General features: G+C 44.7%; 1 protein-coding gene across 2 annotated transcripts in view; it reads left to right on the forward strand.

Annotated features, from left to right (window-relative positions):
• stau1 (staufen double-stranded RNA binding protein 1) overlaps window positions 1-12,154 on the forward strand; it is a 39,211-nt gene that overhangs the window by 8,642 nt on the left and 18,415 nt on the right. The window contains exons 5-12 of one of the 2 annotated variants that reach the window (XM_084316521.1): window positions 100-256; window positions 3,041-3,212; window positions 4,158-4,256; window positions 4,390-4,602; window positions 5,571-5,795; window positions 8,236-8,382; window positions 8,499-8,562; window positions 9,441-9,796. In XM_084316521.1, coding sequence (XP_084172647.1) covers window positions 100-256; window positions 3,041-3,212; window positions 4,158-4,256; window positions 4,390-4,602; window positions 5,571-5,795; window positions 8,236-8,382; window positions 8,499-8,562; window positions 9,441-9,796 — 1,433 coding nt within the window. The remainder of the gene's footprint in view (window positions 1-99; window positions 257-3,040; window positions 3,213-4,157; window positions 4,257-4,389; window positions 4,603-5,570; window positions 5,796-8,235; window positions 8,383-8,498; window positions 8,563-9,440; window positions 9,797-12,154) is intronic. The other variant, XM_084316522.1, reaches the window with a different exon arrangement.

Here is a 12,154-nt window from a genome sequence, read left to right on the forward strand (position 1 = left end):
CCCTTCTCTCTTTATGTCTGGGATGCTTTTGGCCAACACTTTGCTGAGCTTTGCTGACGTGCCTTTACCTTGGTTTTCTTGTTGTTTCACACGTAACAGACTGCATGACTCACACCATGGAGCTGAATGCACTTTGTATGAAGCTTGGAAAGAAGCCCATGTATAAGCCCATTGACCCATACCCGGGGATGAGACCACCAAACTTCAACTACAACATCCGGGCTCCCGGGCCTTACCAGCAGCGCTCTATGCAACAGTGAGTCCCATCTTACTACCCACGCCATAGCCAGATATTAGACATGGATTTGGTAGGGACCCTTCATAGGAATGTATTAGAAAACAAAACATTTTCAAATGTTCATGGTAAGAAATTTTTTATAATATCTATTTCAGAATTGTATTAAACATTGGGTATAAATATCTCTTTCTATGAATACAAATTAGTGATGCACAGATCTGATACCCAGTATTGCTATCGGTCAGGTACTATGATATTTGATAGATTGGTATTAGCTACAGGTGCTCCGATAGATTACCAAGCTGTCATAACACGCCCTCCTCTACTAAAAGCAGTGCAGTGGGAGATACTGGTATCGAGCCCAGCTCTCTGCGCTGCTTCCGGCTTGGCCGGCTGTCGTACTAACACAATTGGCAGTGTTGGAGGGTGGGAAAGCCGGTGGGTGGGTCCTGGTCGTTGTAAACAGCGACTCCTACAGTTCGGTCGGGGCGCCTGCTCAGCGAGGAAAGGATCTAAGGGGGGTAGTTTGATCCTTCCACACGTTACACCCTCTCAGTGAGAGTCCGCGCTGTCAGGTGAAAAGAAGCGGTTGATTGGGGTAGGTGCGCAGCGACCAGGAAGGGGATTGGGAATTGGCATAACGACTAACATTGGGATGGGAGAAAAACGGAGGAAAAAGGAGGGGGAAAAAGATCACAAAAAAAGCAGTGCAGTGAATGATTGTAAAGTGTCCAACTTTACCCCCAGAATGGATTTGATTCAGCTTGAGGAGATACTGGCTAAAAGTTTGAAATAGTCTATTATATAACTGAGTAGAATTGTTGGATTGATTGAAGGTTTTAGCGACTTTCCTGTCATCTGCAATCTCTTGAGCCACTAATGGTAACTGCGTTAGCTTGTGTGCAAACTATCTAATGTGGCAGATTGCCTAACATAGCTACAATTAATATTATCTTAGATTGCAAGGTAAAATACATACAATTATTTTCACCTATTAGGCCAGTAAACAACTAGGCTGCACAGCAGAATGAAAGTGACATCAAAGTGGGTTGTCTGTCAGAACAGCCGTGGAGGCAGGAGTCTGATTGCTTGAGAAAGGCACCATAGAGGCCATAAAACAACTTATGATAGAGTATGCAAATCTTTATAGACATACATACCTTTTACATCCCCATTTAGTGGCTGATTCTTTGTTTATGCAGCCTTATATTGTATATATATATATATATATATGTATGAAGTTGCTTGGATTGGTTTTATTGCTTTTAGATTGATCACAATGATGCATGTAGTATGCAGCTGTTTGATTGTTTAAAAATTATATTGTATAGTGTTAATTATATAATGTTTTGTAATCGTCTTTTTAAATGTAACACAGATATGGGATCGGTACTCCGTATCAGCAGATATTCAATTTTTAGCCATCGATATCCGTGTTAAAAATGTGGGATGGTTACATCCCTACTACAAACCCTAGCAGAATGTACACCCCCTTTTTAGAATCTCTACTGCAAACCCTAGCAGAATCTGCATTCCCTTTTTAGAATCCTAACTATTAAACCCTAGCAGAATGTGCATCCCCTTTTTAGATTCCCTACTACAAACCCTAGCAGAATGTACATTCCATTTGAGACTGTTTCCACTTTGGTCGTTACGTGATGCCTCGATGCATGCAGATAACTTTTTATACTTGATCTCTATCAGTTTCAGTTCAGTTTTCAGTTCATTCATATCGTCCGATATAGATAATTATCGATATTTTTATTAGTATTAAAAAATATATTAGTATACATTTTTTTTATTATTTAAACAACAAATGTATGTTTATTTTGCAGCAATTATTTGTCGTTGCCGCCATCTTTAGTGTTACAGCCCCTCACACTCCAGTTCTCAGGCTGCAGCTGGTTTGAAAGCGAAAGTACCAAAAAAAAGTGGCTGTGGCTCCAGGGAGTTGAACAGTTCTGGCTCTGCTAGTTTCTTTTCTATCTTTTGCCGCTTTTTTGGTGGACAAACCACCGCACACATGCACCGTGACTCGCGACTGGAGACTAGCTCTGCTAGCACACATAGCCTACTGTGTACATACGGTTTCGAACTGTATTTTAAATTAGAAAGCAAACAAAATAAATGGACAAGAGAAAAATATTTGGTCAGTATTGTCATTTGGACAAGCAAAGCCATTACTTTAAGTTGCAGGTAAGAAAGACAAGTCTGTCCACTGTCTCTGGTTTTAAAGCTGCCCTGTTGCAGGTCACAATACAATACAGACAATTTTAATCTTACATTTTTTATTATCGATATTATTTGTATTATCGTTTTTTATCGCCCAGCCCTACCTAGGTCAACGGTACAATGAAATGTATTTGACAAGAGGAGCAGCTAGTCATAAAAAAAACGTATATAAATGTGGCATAAAGTAATAGGTGATATAAGTAAAATATAAAGTATTATATCTATGTCTAATATTTTCACATATGTGGGGGGAAAAGCTTGTGTGTACAGTAAAGTGACAAGTGGATGCACAGATGGAATGGGAGAAAGGAATATGAGAGAATGGAATGAGATAAATAACTGACACTATATACATATGTGAAAAAGTAAAGTGAGGAGTGTATAAAACAGTATTGCACATTAGTGTGTAGCAGGTCCAGGTTCTATAGCAGCAGCAAGTTCATGGTTTGACAGTACATCTCATGTCCGCGGCGCTTGACACGGTGAGCCGCGTTAGTACCTCTCAGTGACCTCACAGCGCTGGCCCACACACGGCGAGGAGACAACTCACCGTGTTGTTTCTGCGTCCAGGTACTACTACCCGTTTCCCCCGGTGGGACCGGTGCTGTACCACATGGAGCTCTCCATCGGCGGGCAGCAGTTCCACGGGAAGGGGCGCACCAGGCAGTTAGCCAAACACGACGCCGCAGCCAAAGCCCTGAAGCTGCTGCAGAAAGAGCCCATCCTGCAACAGATGCCAGTGGTGAGTAGAGACGCGCTGCTATTCCACGTCTTCTCACCACTACTGTTCCAATGTTGTGTTCCGAACAAAGAATAATAACCACACTCCTTTTTAAAAGGGACGTGTCGGCCCATTGACGTCACTCCCGTCTACTGAAATCACAGAATTGTATTTATTTTGATAGAATTTAACTGTAATCAGCCAAACTTGTCACACAGCCAGTGTGTCGACACAGTAATCCTTTGTAGCATGATTGCTAACAAGAACTCTACTAACCAGAGCTTAACTGAAACCAGGAAAAGGACAAGTGCTTAAAACGTTTGTTCAGTTTTCTGGTTGTTACCAAATCGGCCTGGCTAAATTCTCAAGTCAAGACCCAAGTCTTTTATGTCAAGCGTTAGGTCAAGTTCCAAGTACTGGTCAAATCACATTTCCAATGTCAATCTAATGTAAGTAAGAAAACTCTTAGTGAGTAAGACAAATCTTAAAAGCAATATCCTTTTTAATATTTTATAATTATTATTTCTTTATTATTATTCTTTTTTTAATATATATATCTATATTTCTATTTTTTTGAAATAATAGTTAAAATAGTTGAAATAATTATATTCTAAATCTAGGGAAACTGATTTGGAATGTTTTGGAAATGTCAAGGAAATCTGTGCAAAATCTCTTTCTCTGGCCAGTAATGTTGGGTTTGGCTGCAGACAGCACTATTTACCTTTGACAGAAGTTTGCAACCATAATGGTAGCTTTCCAGGACAAGACCTGCAACATTCAAAGAATGTAAACATTCTTTACAAGCTATCCAGCTAAACATTGACACAGACAACACATCAGGGAAATTACATCATCCATCATGGAAGAGTTGGGGGGGAAAAGTCATGGAATTTTATTTTGAATAAAGTGTATGAACCCTGAAGCTTACGTTTTGAAGTCATTGAACCACATTCTGATCCCTCCTAGATGAACGGAGAACCTGAGGAGGAGGAGAACCTCAACAAATCAGAAATCAGTCAAGTCTTCGAAATTGCACTTAAAAGGAACCTGCCTGTCAACTTCGAGGTTTGAAGAGACCTATTCATCTCTGATCAAAAATATTTATAGGACGTTAAAATGACATGATAGCTCACCACGTTCCTATTCACGGTTCCTCACTGACGTCATCCCTCGTTGCTCTTCCCGGTGCGTCGTCCAGGTCCTGAAGGAGGTGGGCCCCCCCCACATGAAGAGCTTCGTGGTGCGGGTGACCGTGGGGGAGTTCTCCGGCGAGGGGGAGGGCAAGAGTAAAAAGATTGCCAAGAAGCTGGCGGCGACCGCGGTGCTGGAGGAACTGAAGCGGCTCCCCCACATACCCACTGTGGAGAAGATGCTGCCGCGCATCAAGAAGAAAACCAAATCCATCATCAAGGTAGTGTCTGTCAAAACTACTCCTAATAACCTTAGCAGAATGTCTGTCAAAACTACTCCTAATAACCTTAGCAGAATGTCTGTCAAAACTACTCCTAATAACCTTAGCAGAATGTCTGTCAAAACTACTACTAATAACCTTAGCAGAATGTCTGTCAAAACTACTCCTAATAAGCTTAGCAGAATGTCTGTCAAAACTACTCCTAATAACCTTAGCAGAATGTCTGTCAAAACTACTCCTAATAACCTTAGCAGAATGTCTGTTAAAACTACTCCTAATAACCTTAGCAGAATGTCTGTCAAAACTACTCCTAATAACCTTAGCAGAATGTCTGTCAAAACTACTCCTAATAACCTTAGCAGAATGTCTGTCAAAACTACCACTCATAATAACCTTGGCAGAATGTCAGCTTATTTCTAATTGGAATGAGCGCTTCAAAGCACTCGATATGTTACTGTGAGGCAATGGTGGATTTGGATGGCAATGTGTCTGCCCATCTCAGAACAGTTCTTGTAGCCACTGAATGGTTTTACCACTAATGTTGTGAATTCTACCATGGATATTTTATCCTAGCAAGTGGTGGTGGGGGAAAAAATTGGATACAGCAATATCGCAATATCTTGCGTGTGTATCGATACTGTGATTTGTTTTGCTTTACAATCCCATTTTACTGCAATAAAAAGTGTTGGAATGAGGCGAACAGACTGAAAACGTTATCTTAGATAAAACATAATTATGTATATATATATTTCTTTTTATTATTGCAGATGGTAACAAAGTTTTCCATTGGGGACATAATTTTCTGTTAAAGTGGTAATAAATGGCAATGTATTACAATGTTGTATCGTGGGTCTCGTGATGATTCCCACCCCTACTAACAAGCCATCCAGCCAGTCTGTCAGCCAGTTAAGAGCAAATGTTCAAGCAAAAATGTAAACTTGGTTGCCATCCCCAAACGAACCCACTAGAGCGACGAAATGGAGCAGGACTCTTCAAGAGGAGACCTCTCCCCCCCTCTCTTGACTGTGACCCTCCTACCTCCCCATCAGCTGCAGACCAGCCCAGAGTATGGTCAGGGCATGAACCCCATCAGCCGCCTGGCTCAGATCCAGCAAGCCAAGAAGGAGAAGGAGCCCGAGTACAGCATGGTGACAGAGCGGGGTCTGCCTCGGCGCAGGGAGTTTGTCATGCAGGTCAGTGGACGTTTAAAAACAGCTCATATACAGACTGTCGACGAATTAAATGGAAAAACCAATATAAAGTGTCTCAGTAAGGTGTCGGGCCACGAGCCGCCAGGACAGCTTCAGTGCACCGTGGTGTAGATTCAACACGTATCTGGAGCTCCACTGGAGGGGGGGGAATACCTGTCCATAGGTGTTAGATTGGGTTGGGATCTGGTGACTGCGAAGGCCTATAGCATATGAGTCGCATCATTTTCATACGCATATTCAGCCCCCTTGTGCCCTGGGGACGGGTCGGGTTATGGTTAGTGTCCTGTGGATGGGGGCATTGTCAACTTGGAAGTGACCACTCCCATCAGGATAGAAATGTTTCTTCATAGGATAAAGGCGATCACTCAGAATAACTTTGTATTGACAAGTGGGACAAGCGGCATAGACCCCCACAGCATAATTGCTTAATTGTATCATGCAGTAACACCTGTATGGAAACATCTCCAGGGTTTTTCCTTTAAATAGACTGCATTTATATATCTCTTTTATCCAAAACGCTTTACAACTTATGCATCACATTCACCCATTCACTCACACATTGACGGTGGAGGCAACCATGCAAGGTGCTGACCTGCCCATCAGGAGCAGTTAGGGGTTTTGTTCAAGGACACTTTGAGCAAGACATACTGCCGGGAGGAGCCAGAATCTAACCGGGAACCTTCCTAATGAGCCACTGTTGCCCCCTTTAATTTGTCGCTCGTCTGTTGCCCGTCTGTCGCCCGTCTGTCGCTCCTCTCTCTCTCTCTCTCTCTCTCTCTCTCTCTCTCTCTCTCTCTCTCTCTCTCTTATGTTTTTTTTATTATCCTGTCCTCTGTCTCTCACCCTGTCTCTGTCTGTCTCTCCTCTCTGTCTCTCACCCTCTCTGTCTCTCACCGTCTCTGTCTCTCACCCTCTGTCTGTCTGTCTCTCACCCTCTGTCTGTCTGTCTCTCACCCTCTGTCTCTCACCCTCTGTCTGTCTCTCACCGTCTCTGTCTCTCACCCTCTCTGTCTGTCTCTCACCGTCTCTGTCTCTCACCCTCTGTATGTCTGTCTCTCACCGTCTCTGTCTCTCACCCTCTCTGTCTGTCTCTCACCGTCTCTGTCTCTCACCCTCTGTCTGTCTGTCTCTCACCGTCTCTGTCTCTCACCCTCTGTATGTCTGTCTCTCACCGTCTCTGTCTCTCACCCTCTGTCTGTCTGTCTCTCACCCTCTGTCTGTCTGTCTCTCACCCTCTGTCTGTCTGTCTCTCACCGTCTCTGTCTCTCACCCTCTGTCTGTCTCTCACCCTCTCTGTCTCTCACCCTCTGTCTGTCTCTCACCCTCTCTGTCTGTCTCTCACCGTCTCTGTCTCTCACCCTCTGTCTGTCTGTCTCACCCTCTGTCTGTCTGTCTCACCCTCTGTCTGTCTGTCTCTCACCCTCTGTCTGTCTGTCTCTCACCCTCTGTCTGTCTGTCTCTCACCCTATGTCTGTCTCTCACCCTATGTCTGTCTCTCACTCTCTCTGTCTGTCTCACCCTCTCTGTCTGTCTCTCACCGTCTCTGTCTCTCACCCTCTGTCTGTCTGTCTCTCACCCTCTGTCTGTCTCTCACCCTCTGTCTGTCTCTCACCCTCTCTGTCTGTCTCTCACCGTCTCTGTCTCTCACCCTCTGTCTGTCTGTCTCTCACCCTCTGTCTGTCTGTCTCTCACCCTCTGTCTGTCTCTCACCCTATGTCTGTCTCTCACCCTCTGTCTGTCTCTCACCCTCTGTCTGTCTGTCTCTCACCCTCTGTCTGTCTGTCTCTCACCCTCTGTCTGTCTGTCTCTCACCCTCTGTCTGTCTGTCTCTCACCCTCTGTCTGTCTCTCACCCTCTCTGTCTGTCTCTCACCCTCTGTCTGTCTCTCACCCTCTCTGTCTCTCTGTCTGTCTCTGTCTGTCTCTCACCCTCTGTCTGTCTCTCACCCTCTCTGTCTCTCACCCTCTGTCTGTCTCTGTCTGTCTCTCACCCTCTCTGTCTCTCTCTCTGTCTGTCTCTCACCCTCACTGTTTCTCACCCTCTGTCTCTCACCCTCTCTGTATCTCACTCTGTATCTCACCATCTCTGTCTCTCACCCTCTGTCTCTCACCCTCTCTGTATCTCACTCTGTATCTCACCATCTCTGGCTGTCTGTCTCTCACTCTCTCTGTCTGTCTCTCACCCTCTGTCTCTCACTCTCTCTCACCCTCCGTCTCTCACCCTCTGTCTCTCCCTCTCTCTGTCTGTCTCTCACTCTCTGTCTCTCACTCTCTGTCTCTCACCCTCTCTGTATCTCACTCTCTGTCTCTCACCCTCTGTCTCTCACCCTCTCTGTCTGTCTCTCACTCTCTCTGTCATGTTCTTTGCTCTTTCTTGTTGTTATGTTCTCAGTCCTGTGACACTGTGTGTGTATCTGGACCAGGTGACGGTGTGTGGCCAGTGTGCAGAGGGCATGGGACCCAGCAAGAAGGTGGCCAAGAGAAACGCAGCAGAGAAGATGTTGGAGCTCTTGGGATACAAAGTGCCTCAGCCTCAGCCTCCCAAACCGGCACTTAAAACAGACGAAAAGGTATCGTTGGAACGTCCTCCTGTCAAAACCCATTGTTGGATTTCTCTCTTCTTAGGTATTAGGCTTTTTAAGCGTCTTAGGTATGTGATTGTTGTGTTCTATTTGTTGATATTTAGGCCCCAGTAAAGAAGCCTGGAGATGGGCGTAAAGTGACCTTTTTTGAGGAGGAGGTGGCCCTGAGTGAGTAACCAACACCTTCAGACAGCTTTAATAATGTATTATTTTAATTGTGCTGTACTTGTGCTGTATAATGACAATACATTTGAATCTAATATAATATTGTAAGTTTTGCCAAAAAACACAAACAATGCTTCAGTAACCAGCATGATGTTGTTGTTTTATGTTTGTTTGGGAACTTTCTGCTGACCTGGAACAGGAAATAACACACCGAATGCTTCGAAGCTTCGATCATAATGTTGACATTTGAATTCTAAATCAACATTAGAATCTTTAATTTTTAATAAAAAAACCTTTGTTTGTGTCTATTCAATCTGTTTAAACCAATGGGGGTTTTCTTCACTGTTGCAGTTAAAGATTAGGCTACACTAATATTATAATATTATACTATGAGACGTCACCATCACTTTCATACCAACCGTGCCCTTATTGGATTATTTATGTTGACGAAACTGAGTTATATTCATTAAAGAAAGTTGATTTAATAAAAGAAAAAGACTAATTTAATCAGATTAATCACTTTATTCAAATTGAGGATTTACCGGTAGTTTATATAAAAAAAAAAAAATTGTATTAAGTAAAAAAAAATTATAGACATTCTAAGCTTCGTTCGAATACTTCAATCGACGCTTCGAATGTTAAAAAATGACATTCAGTACAGCCCTAGAAATCACCAAGCGTGTTGTGGGATTTAAATGATCGTGTAGTAACCATCCACGCCATACTTCAGATGTTGGTCCTTTCAAATCTCTTTTGCATACAGAATGTGCTTAAAGATCACACACTAAGAATCGGATACAGATAGTATGTAGCATGTAGAATTCCCGAACCAGTCATTACCTAAAACCACAAGCTCAGCCCTGCTTTTGAACCCCCGCCAGGTTCCAAGGAGGAGGACTACCGTATGCCTTACCACAGCCACCAGCAGCTCCCGGCAGGCATCCTGCCCATGGTGCCCGAGGTGGCCCAAGCAGTGGGGGCCTGCCAGGGGCTCCAGATGAAGGACTACAACCGGGGCCCGGTCAACTCGGCCAAAGCCACAATCACTGCCATGATCGCCAACGAGCTGCTGTACACCGGAGCGTCGCTGACCGCAGACGCCATCATGAAGAACAAAAACAGCCTGGGACAGCTCCCCCACGGCGCCCTGACCAGACCCTCCGAGCAGCTCCCCCACGGCCCCATGACCAGACCCTGCGAACAGCTCAGCTACCTGGCCTCCGCACAGGGCCTGCAGGTAACCACGTTCAAATCCCCCTGAAAAACATCATGGTGTACTGTGCATTTCACCACAGGGATCAGAGCAGGTCAGGACTCTGTGCCTTGTTCGAGGGCACTATGACAGGAATGAGCACACTGGCCATCAGAGTGGTAAGCGGGATCAAACCTTTAACATTCCAGTCCGGTCCCTTTATACACTAGGAACCCTGCCATTCTTCATCCCATCTACCAATTACCATCCTTTAAAGGGGACATGCATTATAAATGGCTTTTTTCTGTATTTAGCATGGTTTTATAGTAATAAAGCTTCTGTCGGGGAAACAAACCACGCGCGAGGAAGCAGCAGTAGCACATACTCATTTACACACAACCTGGGCTGGGAGATGGCGCGACCCAGGTCAGTCGCCGTCTGTTTTGCTCCGCGAAGATTGTGCATACTTTTAGTTATTACGTTTATTTGTAATACTTTATTTATGAAAACTACACTGGCGGGGACGTCATACGACCGCCAGTCACTTATGGATAGGGATGGGAATTGATAAGATTTTATCGATACGATTCCATTATCGATTTTGCTTATCGATCCGATTATTTATTGATTCCCTTATCGATTCCTGATACATTTATAATTTAAATAAATAAATAGGAAATGCAACAGAACTAAGCTGGTTAGAATAACAACATGCAACTTGACATTTCTGATAGTCATTTATCATTTATTGTTGAGCCCCCATGTCAGAATTTTTTTTAATAAATTAACTATACACTTAGATAAAATAAATAATGTATTTGAGAACTAATTTAATCTATTGAACTGTAGTTGCATTCAACAGGTCGTTATTGCAAAAGAGAATTTGTTAGCAATAACCTATACCTGTATAAATAAAGGCCAGCTCAGTGTTCGCCCTCTCTCTCTCTCTGCAATGAGCATGGCTATTTAGCTAGCTAGCTACCATGTAAATGAATGACTAGGATGCAAAGCACTTTCAGTTTTCACTGCACACACAAAACGGTCGCAATATCGAGCCCTTTAGGTTTTTCCTAGTCAAGGAATCAAATAGTCTGCTATGGCTGCATGCGTGGCGCTAACGTTATTGTTTTTAAATGCGCAACTGTCGGAAAAACATGGCATCGATAAGAGGAATCGATAGTCATGGAGGCATGCGATTCCAGGAATCGGACAATTAGGAACCGGTTCCCAATCGATTCCGATTCTCGATTCCCATCCCTAAACTCCGGACTGAAAGAGGAGTTTAGCGACACTTTATGCCAAGATTGGCCATCGGCGATCAGGCGGGACAAAGACAAAGAAGGGGACAAAGGCGGCGGCGGCACTGCGGCAGGACAAAGAAGAAACACAGGGGAAGGAGGAGCGGAATCAGAATTAGGCTAAAAAGCTCTGCTTACCAACCGGCGATTCCATCCATTTTACTGGCAAATGTACGTTCGCTGGAAAATAAGATGGACGATCTCCGGGCGCGGGTTCGATTCCAGCGAGAGGTGAGAGACTAACATCATGTGCTTCATGGAGACATGGCTGAAACCAGCGACTCCGGATCATAGCGTCTCTCCCTCTGACTCCTTCACCGTCTTCTGAGCGGACCGTACAGTAGCCTCCGGGAAGGGCTCTGGAGGGGGTGTCTGCCTCCTCACAAACAACGGCTGGACTAGCCCTAAGGAGATTAAGATACTCTCCAGTTCATGCTCCCCGGATCTGGAACATCTCTCCATTCAATGTCGACCATTTCATCTCCCCCGAGAATTCACAGCCATTATCACAAGAAGCTTATGGCGAGGGCTACGGATGATAACGGACTACAAAGTCAGCGCCCCCTCAATGGGGAGTGCCGACGCCTCTCTCGCGGACCAGCTCAACTCCTTCTATGCTCGGTTTGGTGCAGACAGTGACGCGCCGGCCGTCGTGGAGGGGGGGGGCGGGGCATCCGCGGGGGGGCGGAGGCACTCTCTCATTGACGGAAGACAGTGTGAGAAGAGCATTTATGCAGGTGAACACCAGAAAGGCAGCTGGCCCAGATGGGATAACAGGACTTATACTTAAGTCCTGTGCTAACCAGCTAGCCCCAGTGTTCACCACCATATTTAATCTATCTCTGGCGGAATCCGTGGTCCCTGCCTGTTTCAAGGTGTCTACTATAATCCCGGTACCAAAGAAATCCTCCCCAACCAGTCTTAATGACTACAGACCGGTGGCACTCACCTCTGTGGCCATGAAATGTTTTGAGAGGCTGGTTAAGGATTACATTTGTGCCTCCCTCCCCAGCGATATGGACCCTATGCAATCTGCATACAGGCCAAACAGGTCCACTGACGATGCTGTCTCCCAAGTTTAGGTTTAGGTTTACTTTATTTGTTC

The sequence above is a fragment of the Notolepis coatsorum genome (genome assembly GCF_963971535.1).
Source record: "Notolepis coatsorum genome assembly, chromosome: 6".
Taxonomy (NCBI): domain Eukaryota; kingdom Metazoa; phylum Chordata; class Actinopteri; order Aulopiformes; family Paralepididae; genus Notolepis; species Notolepis coatsorum.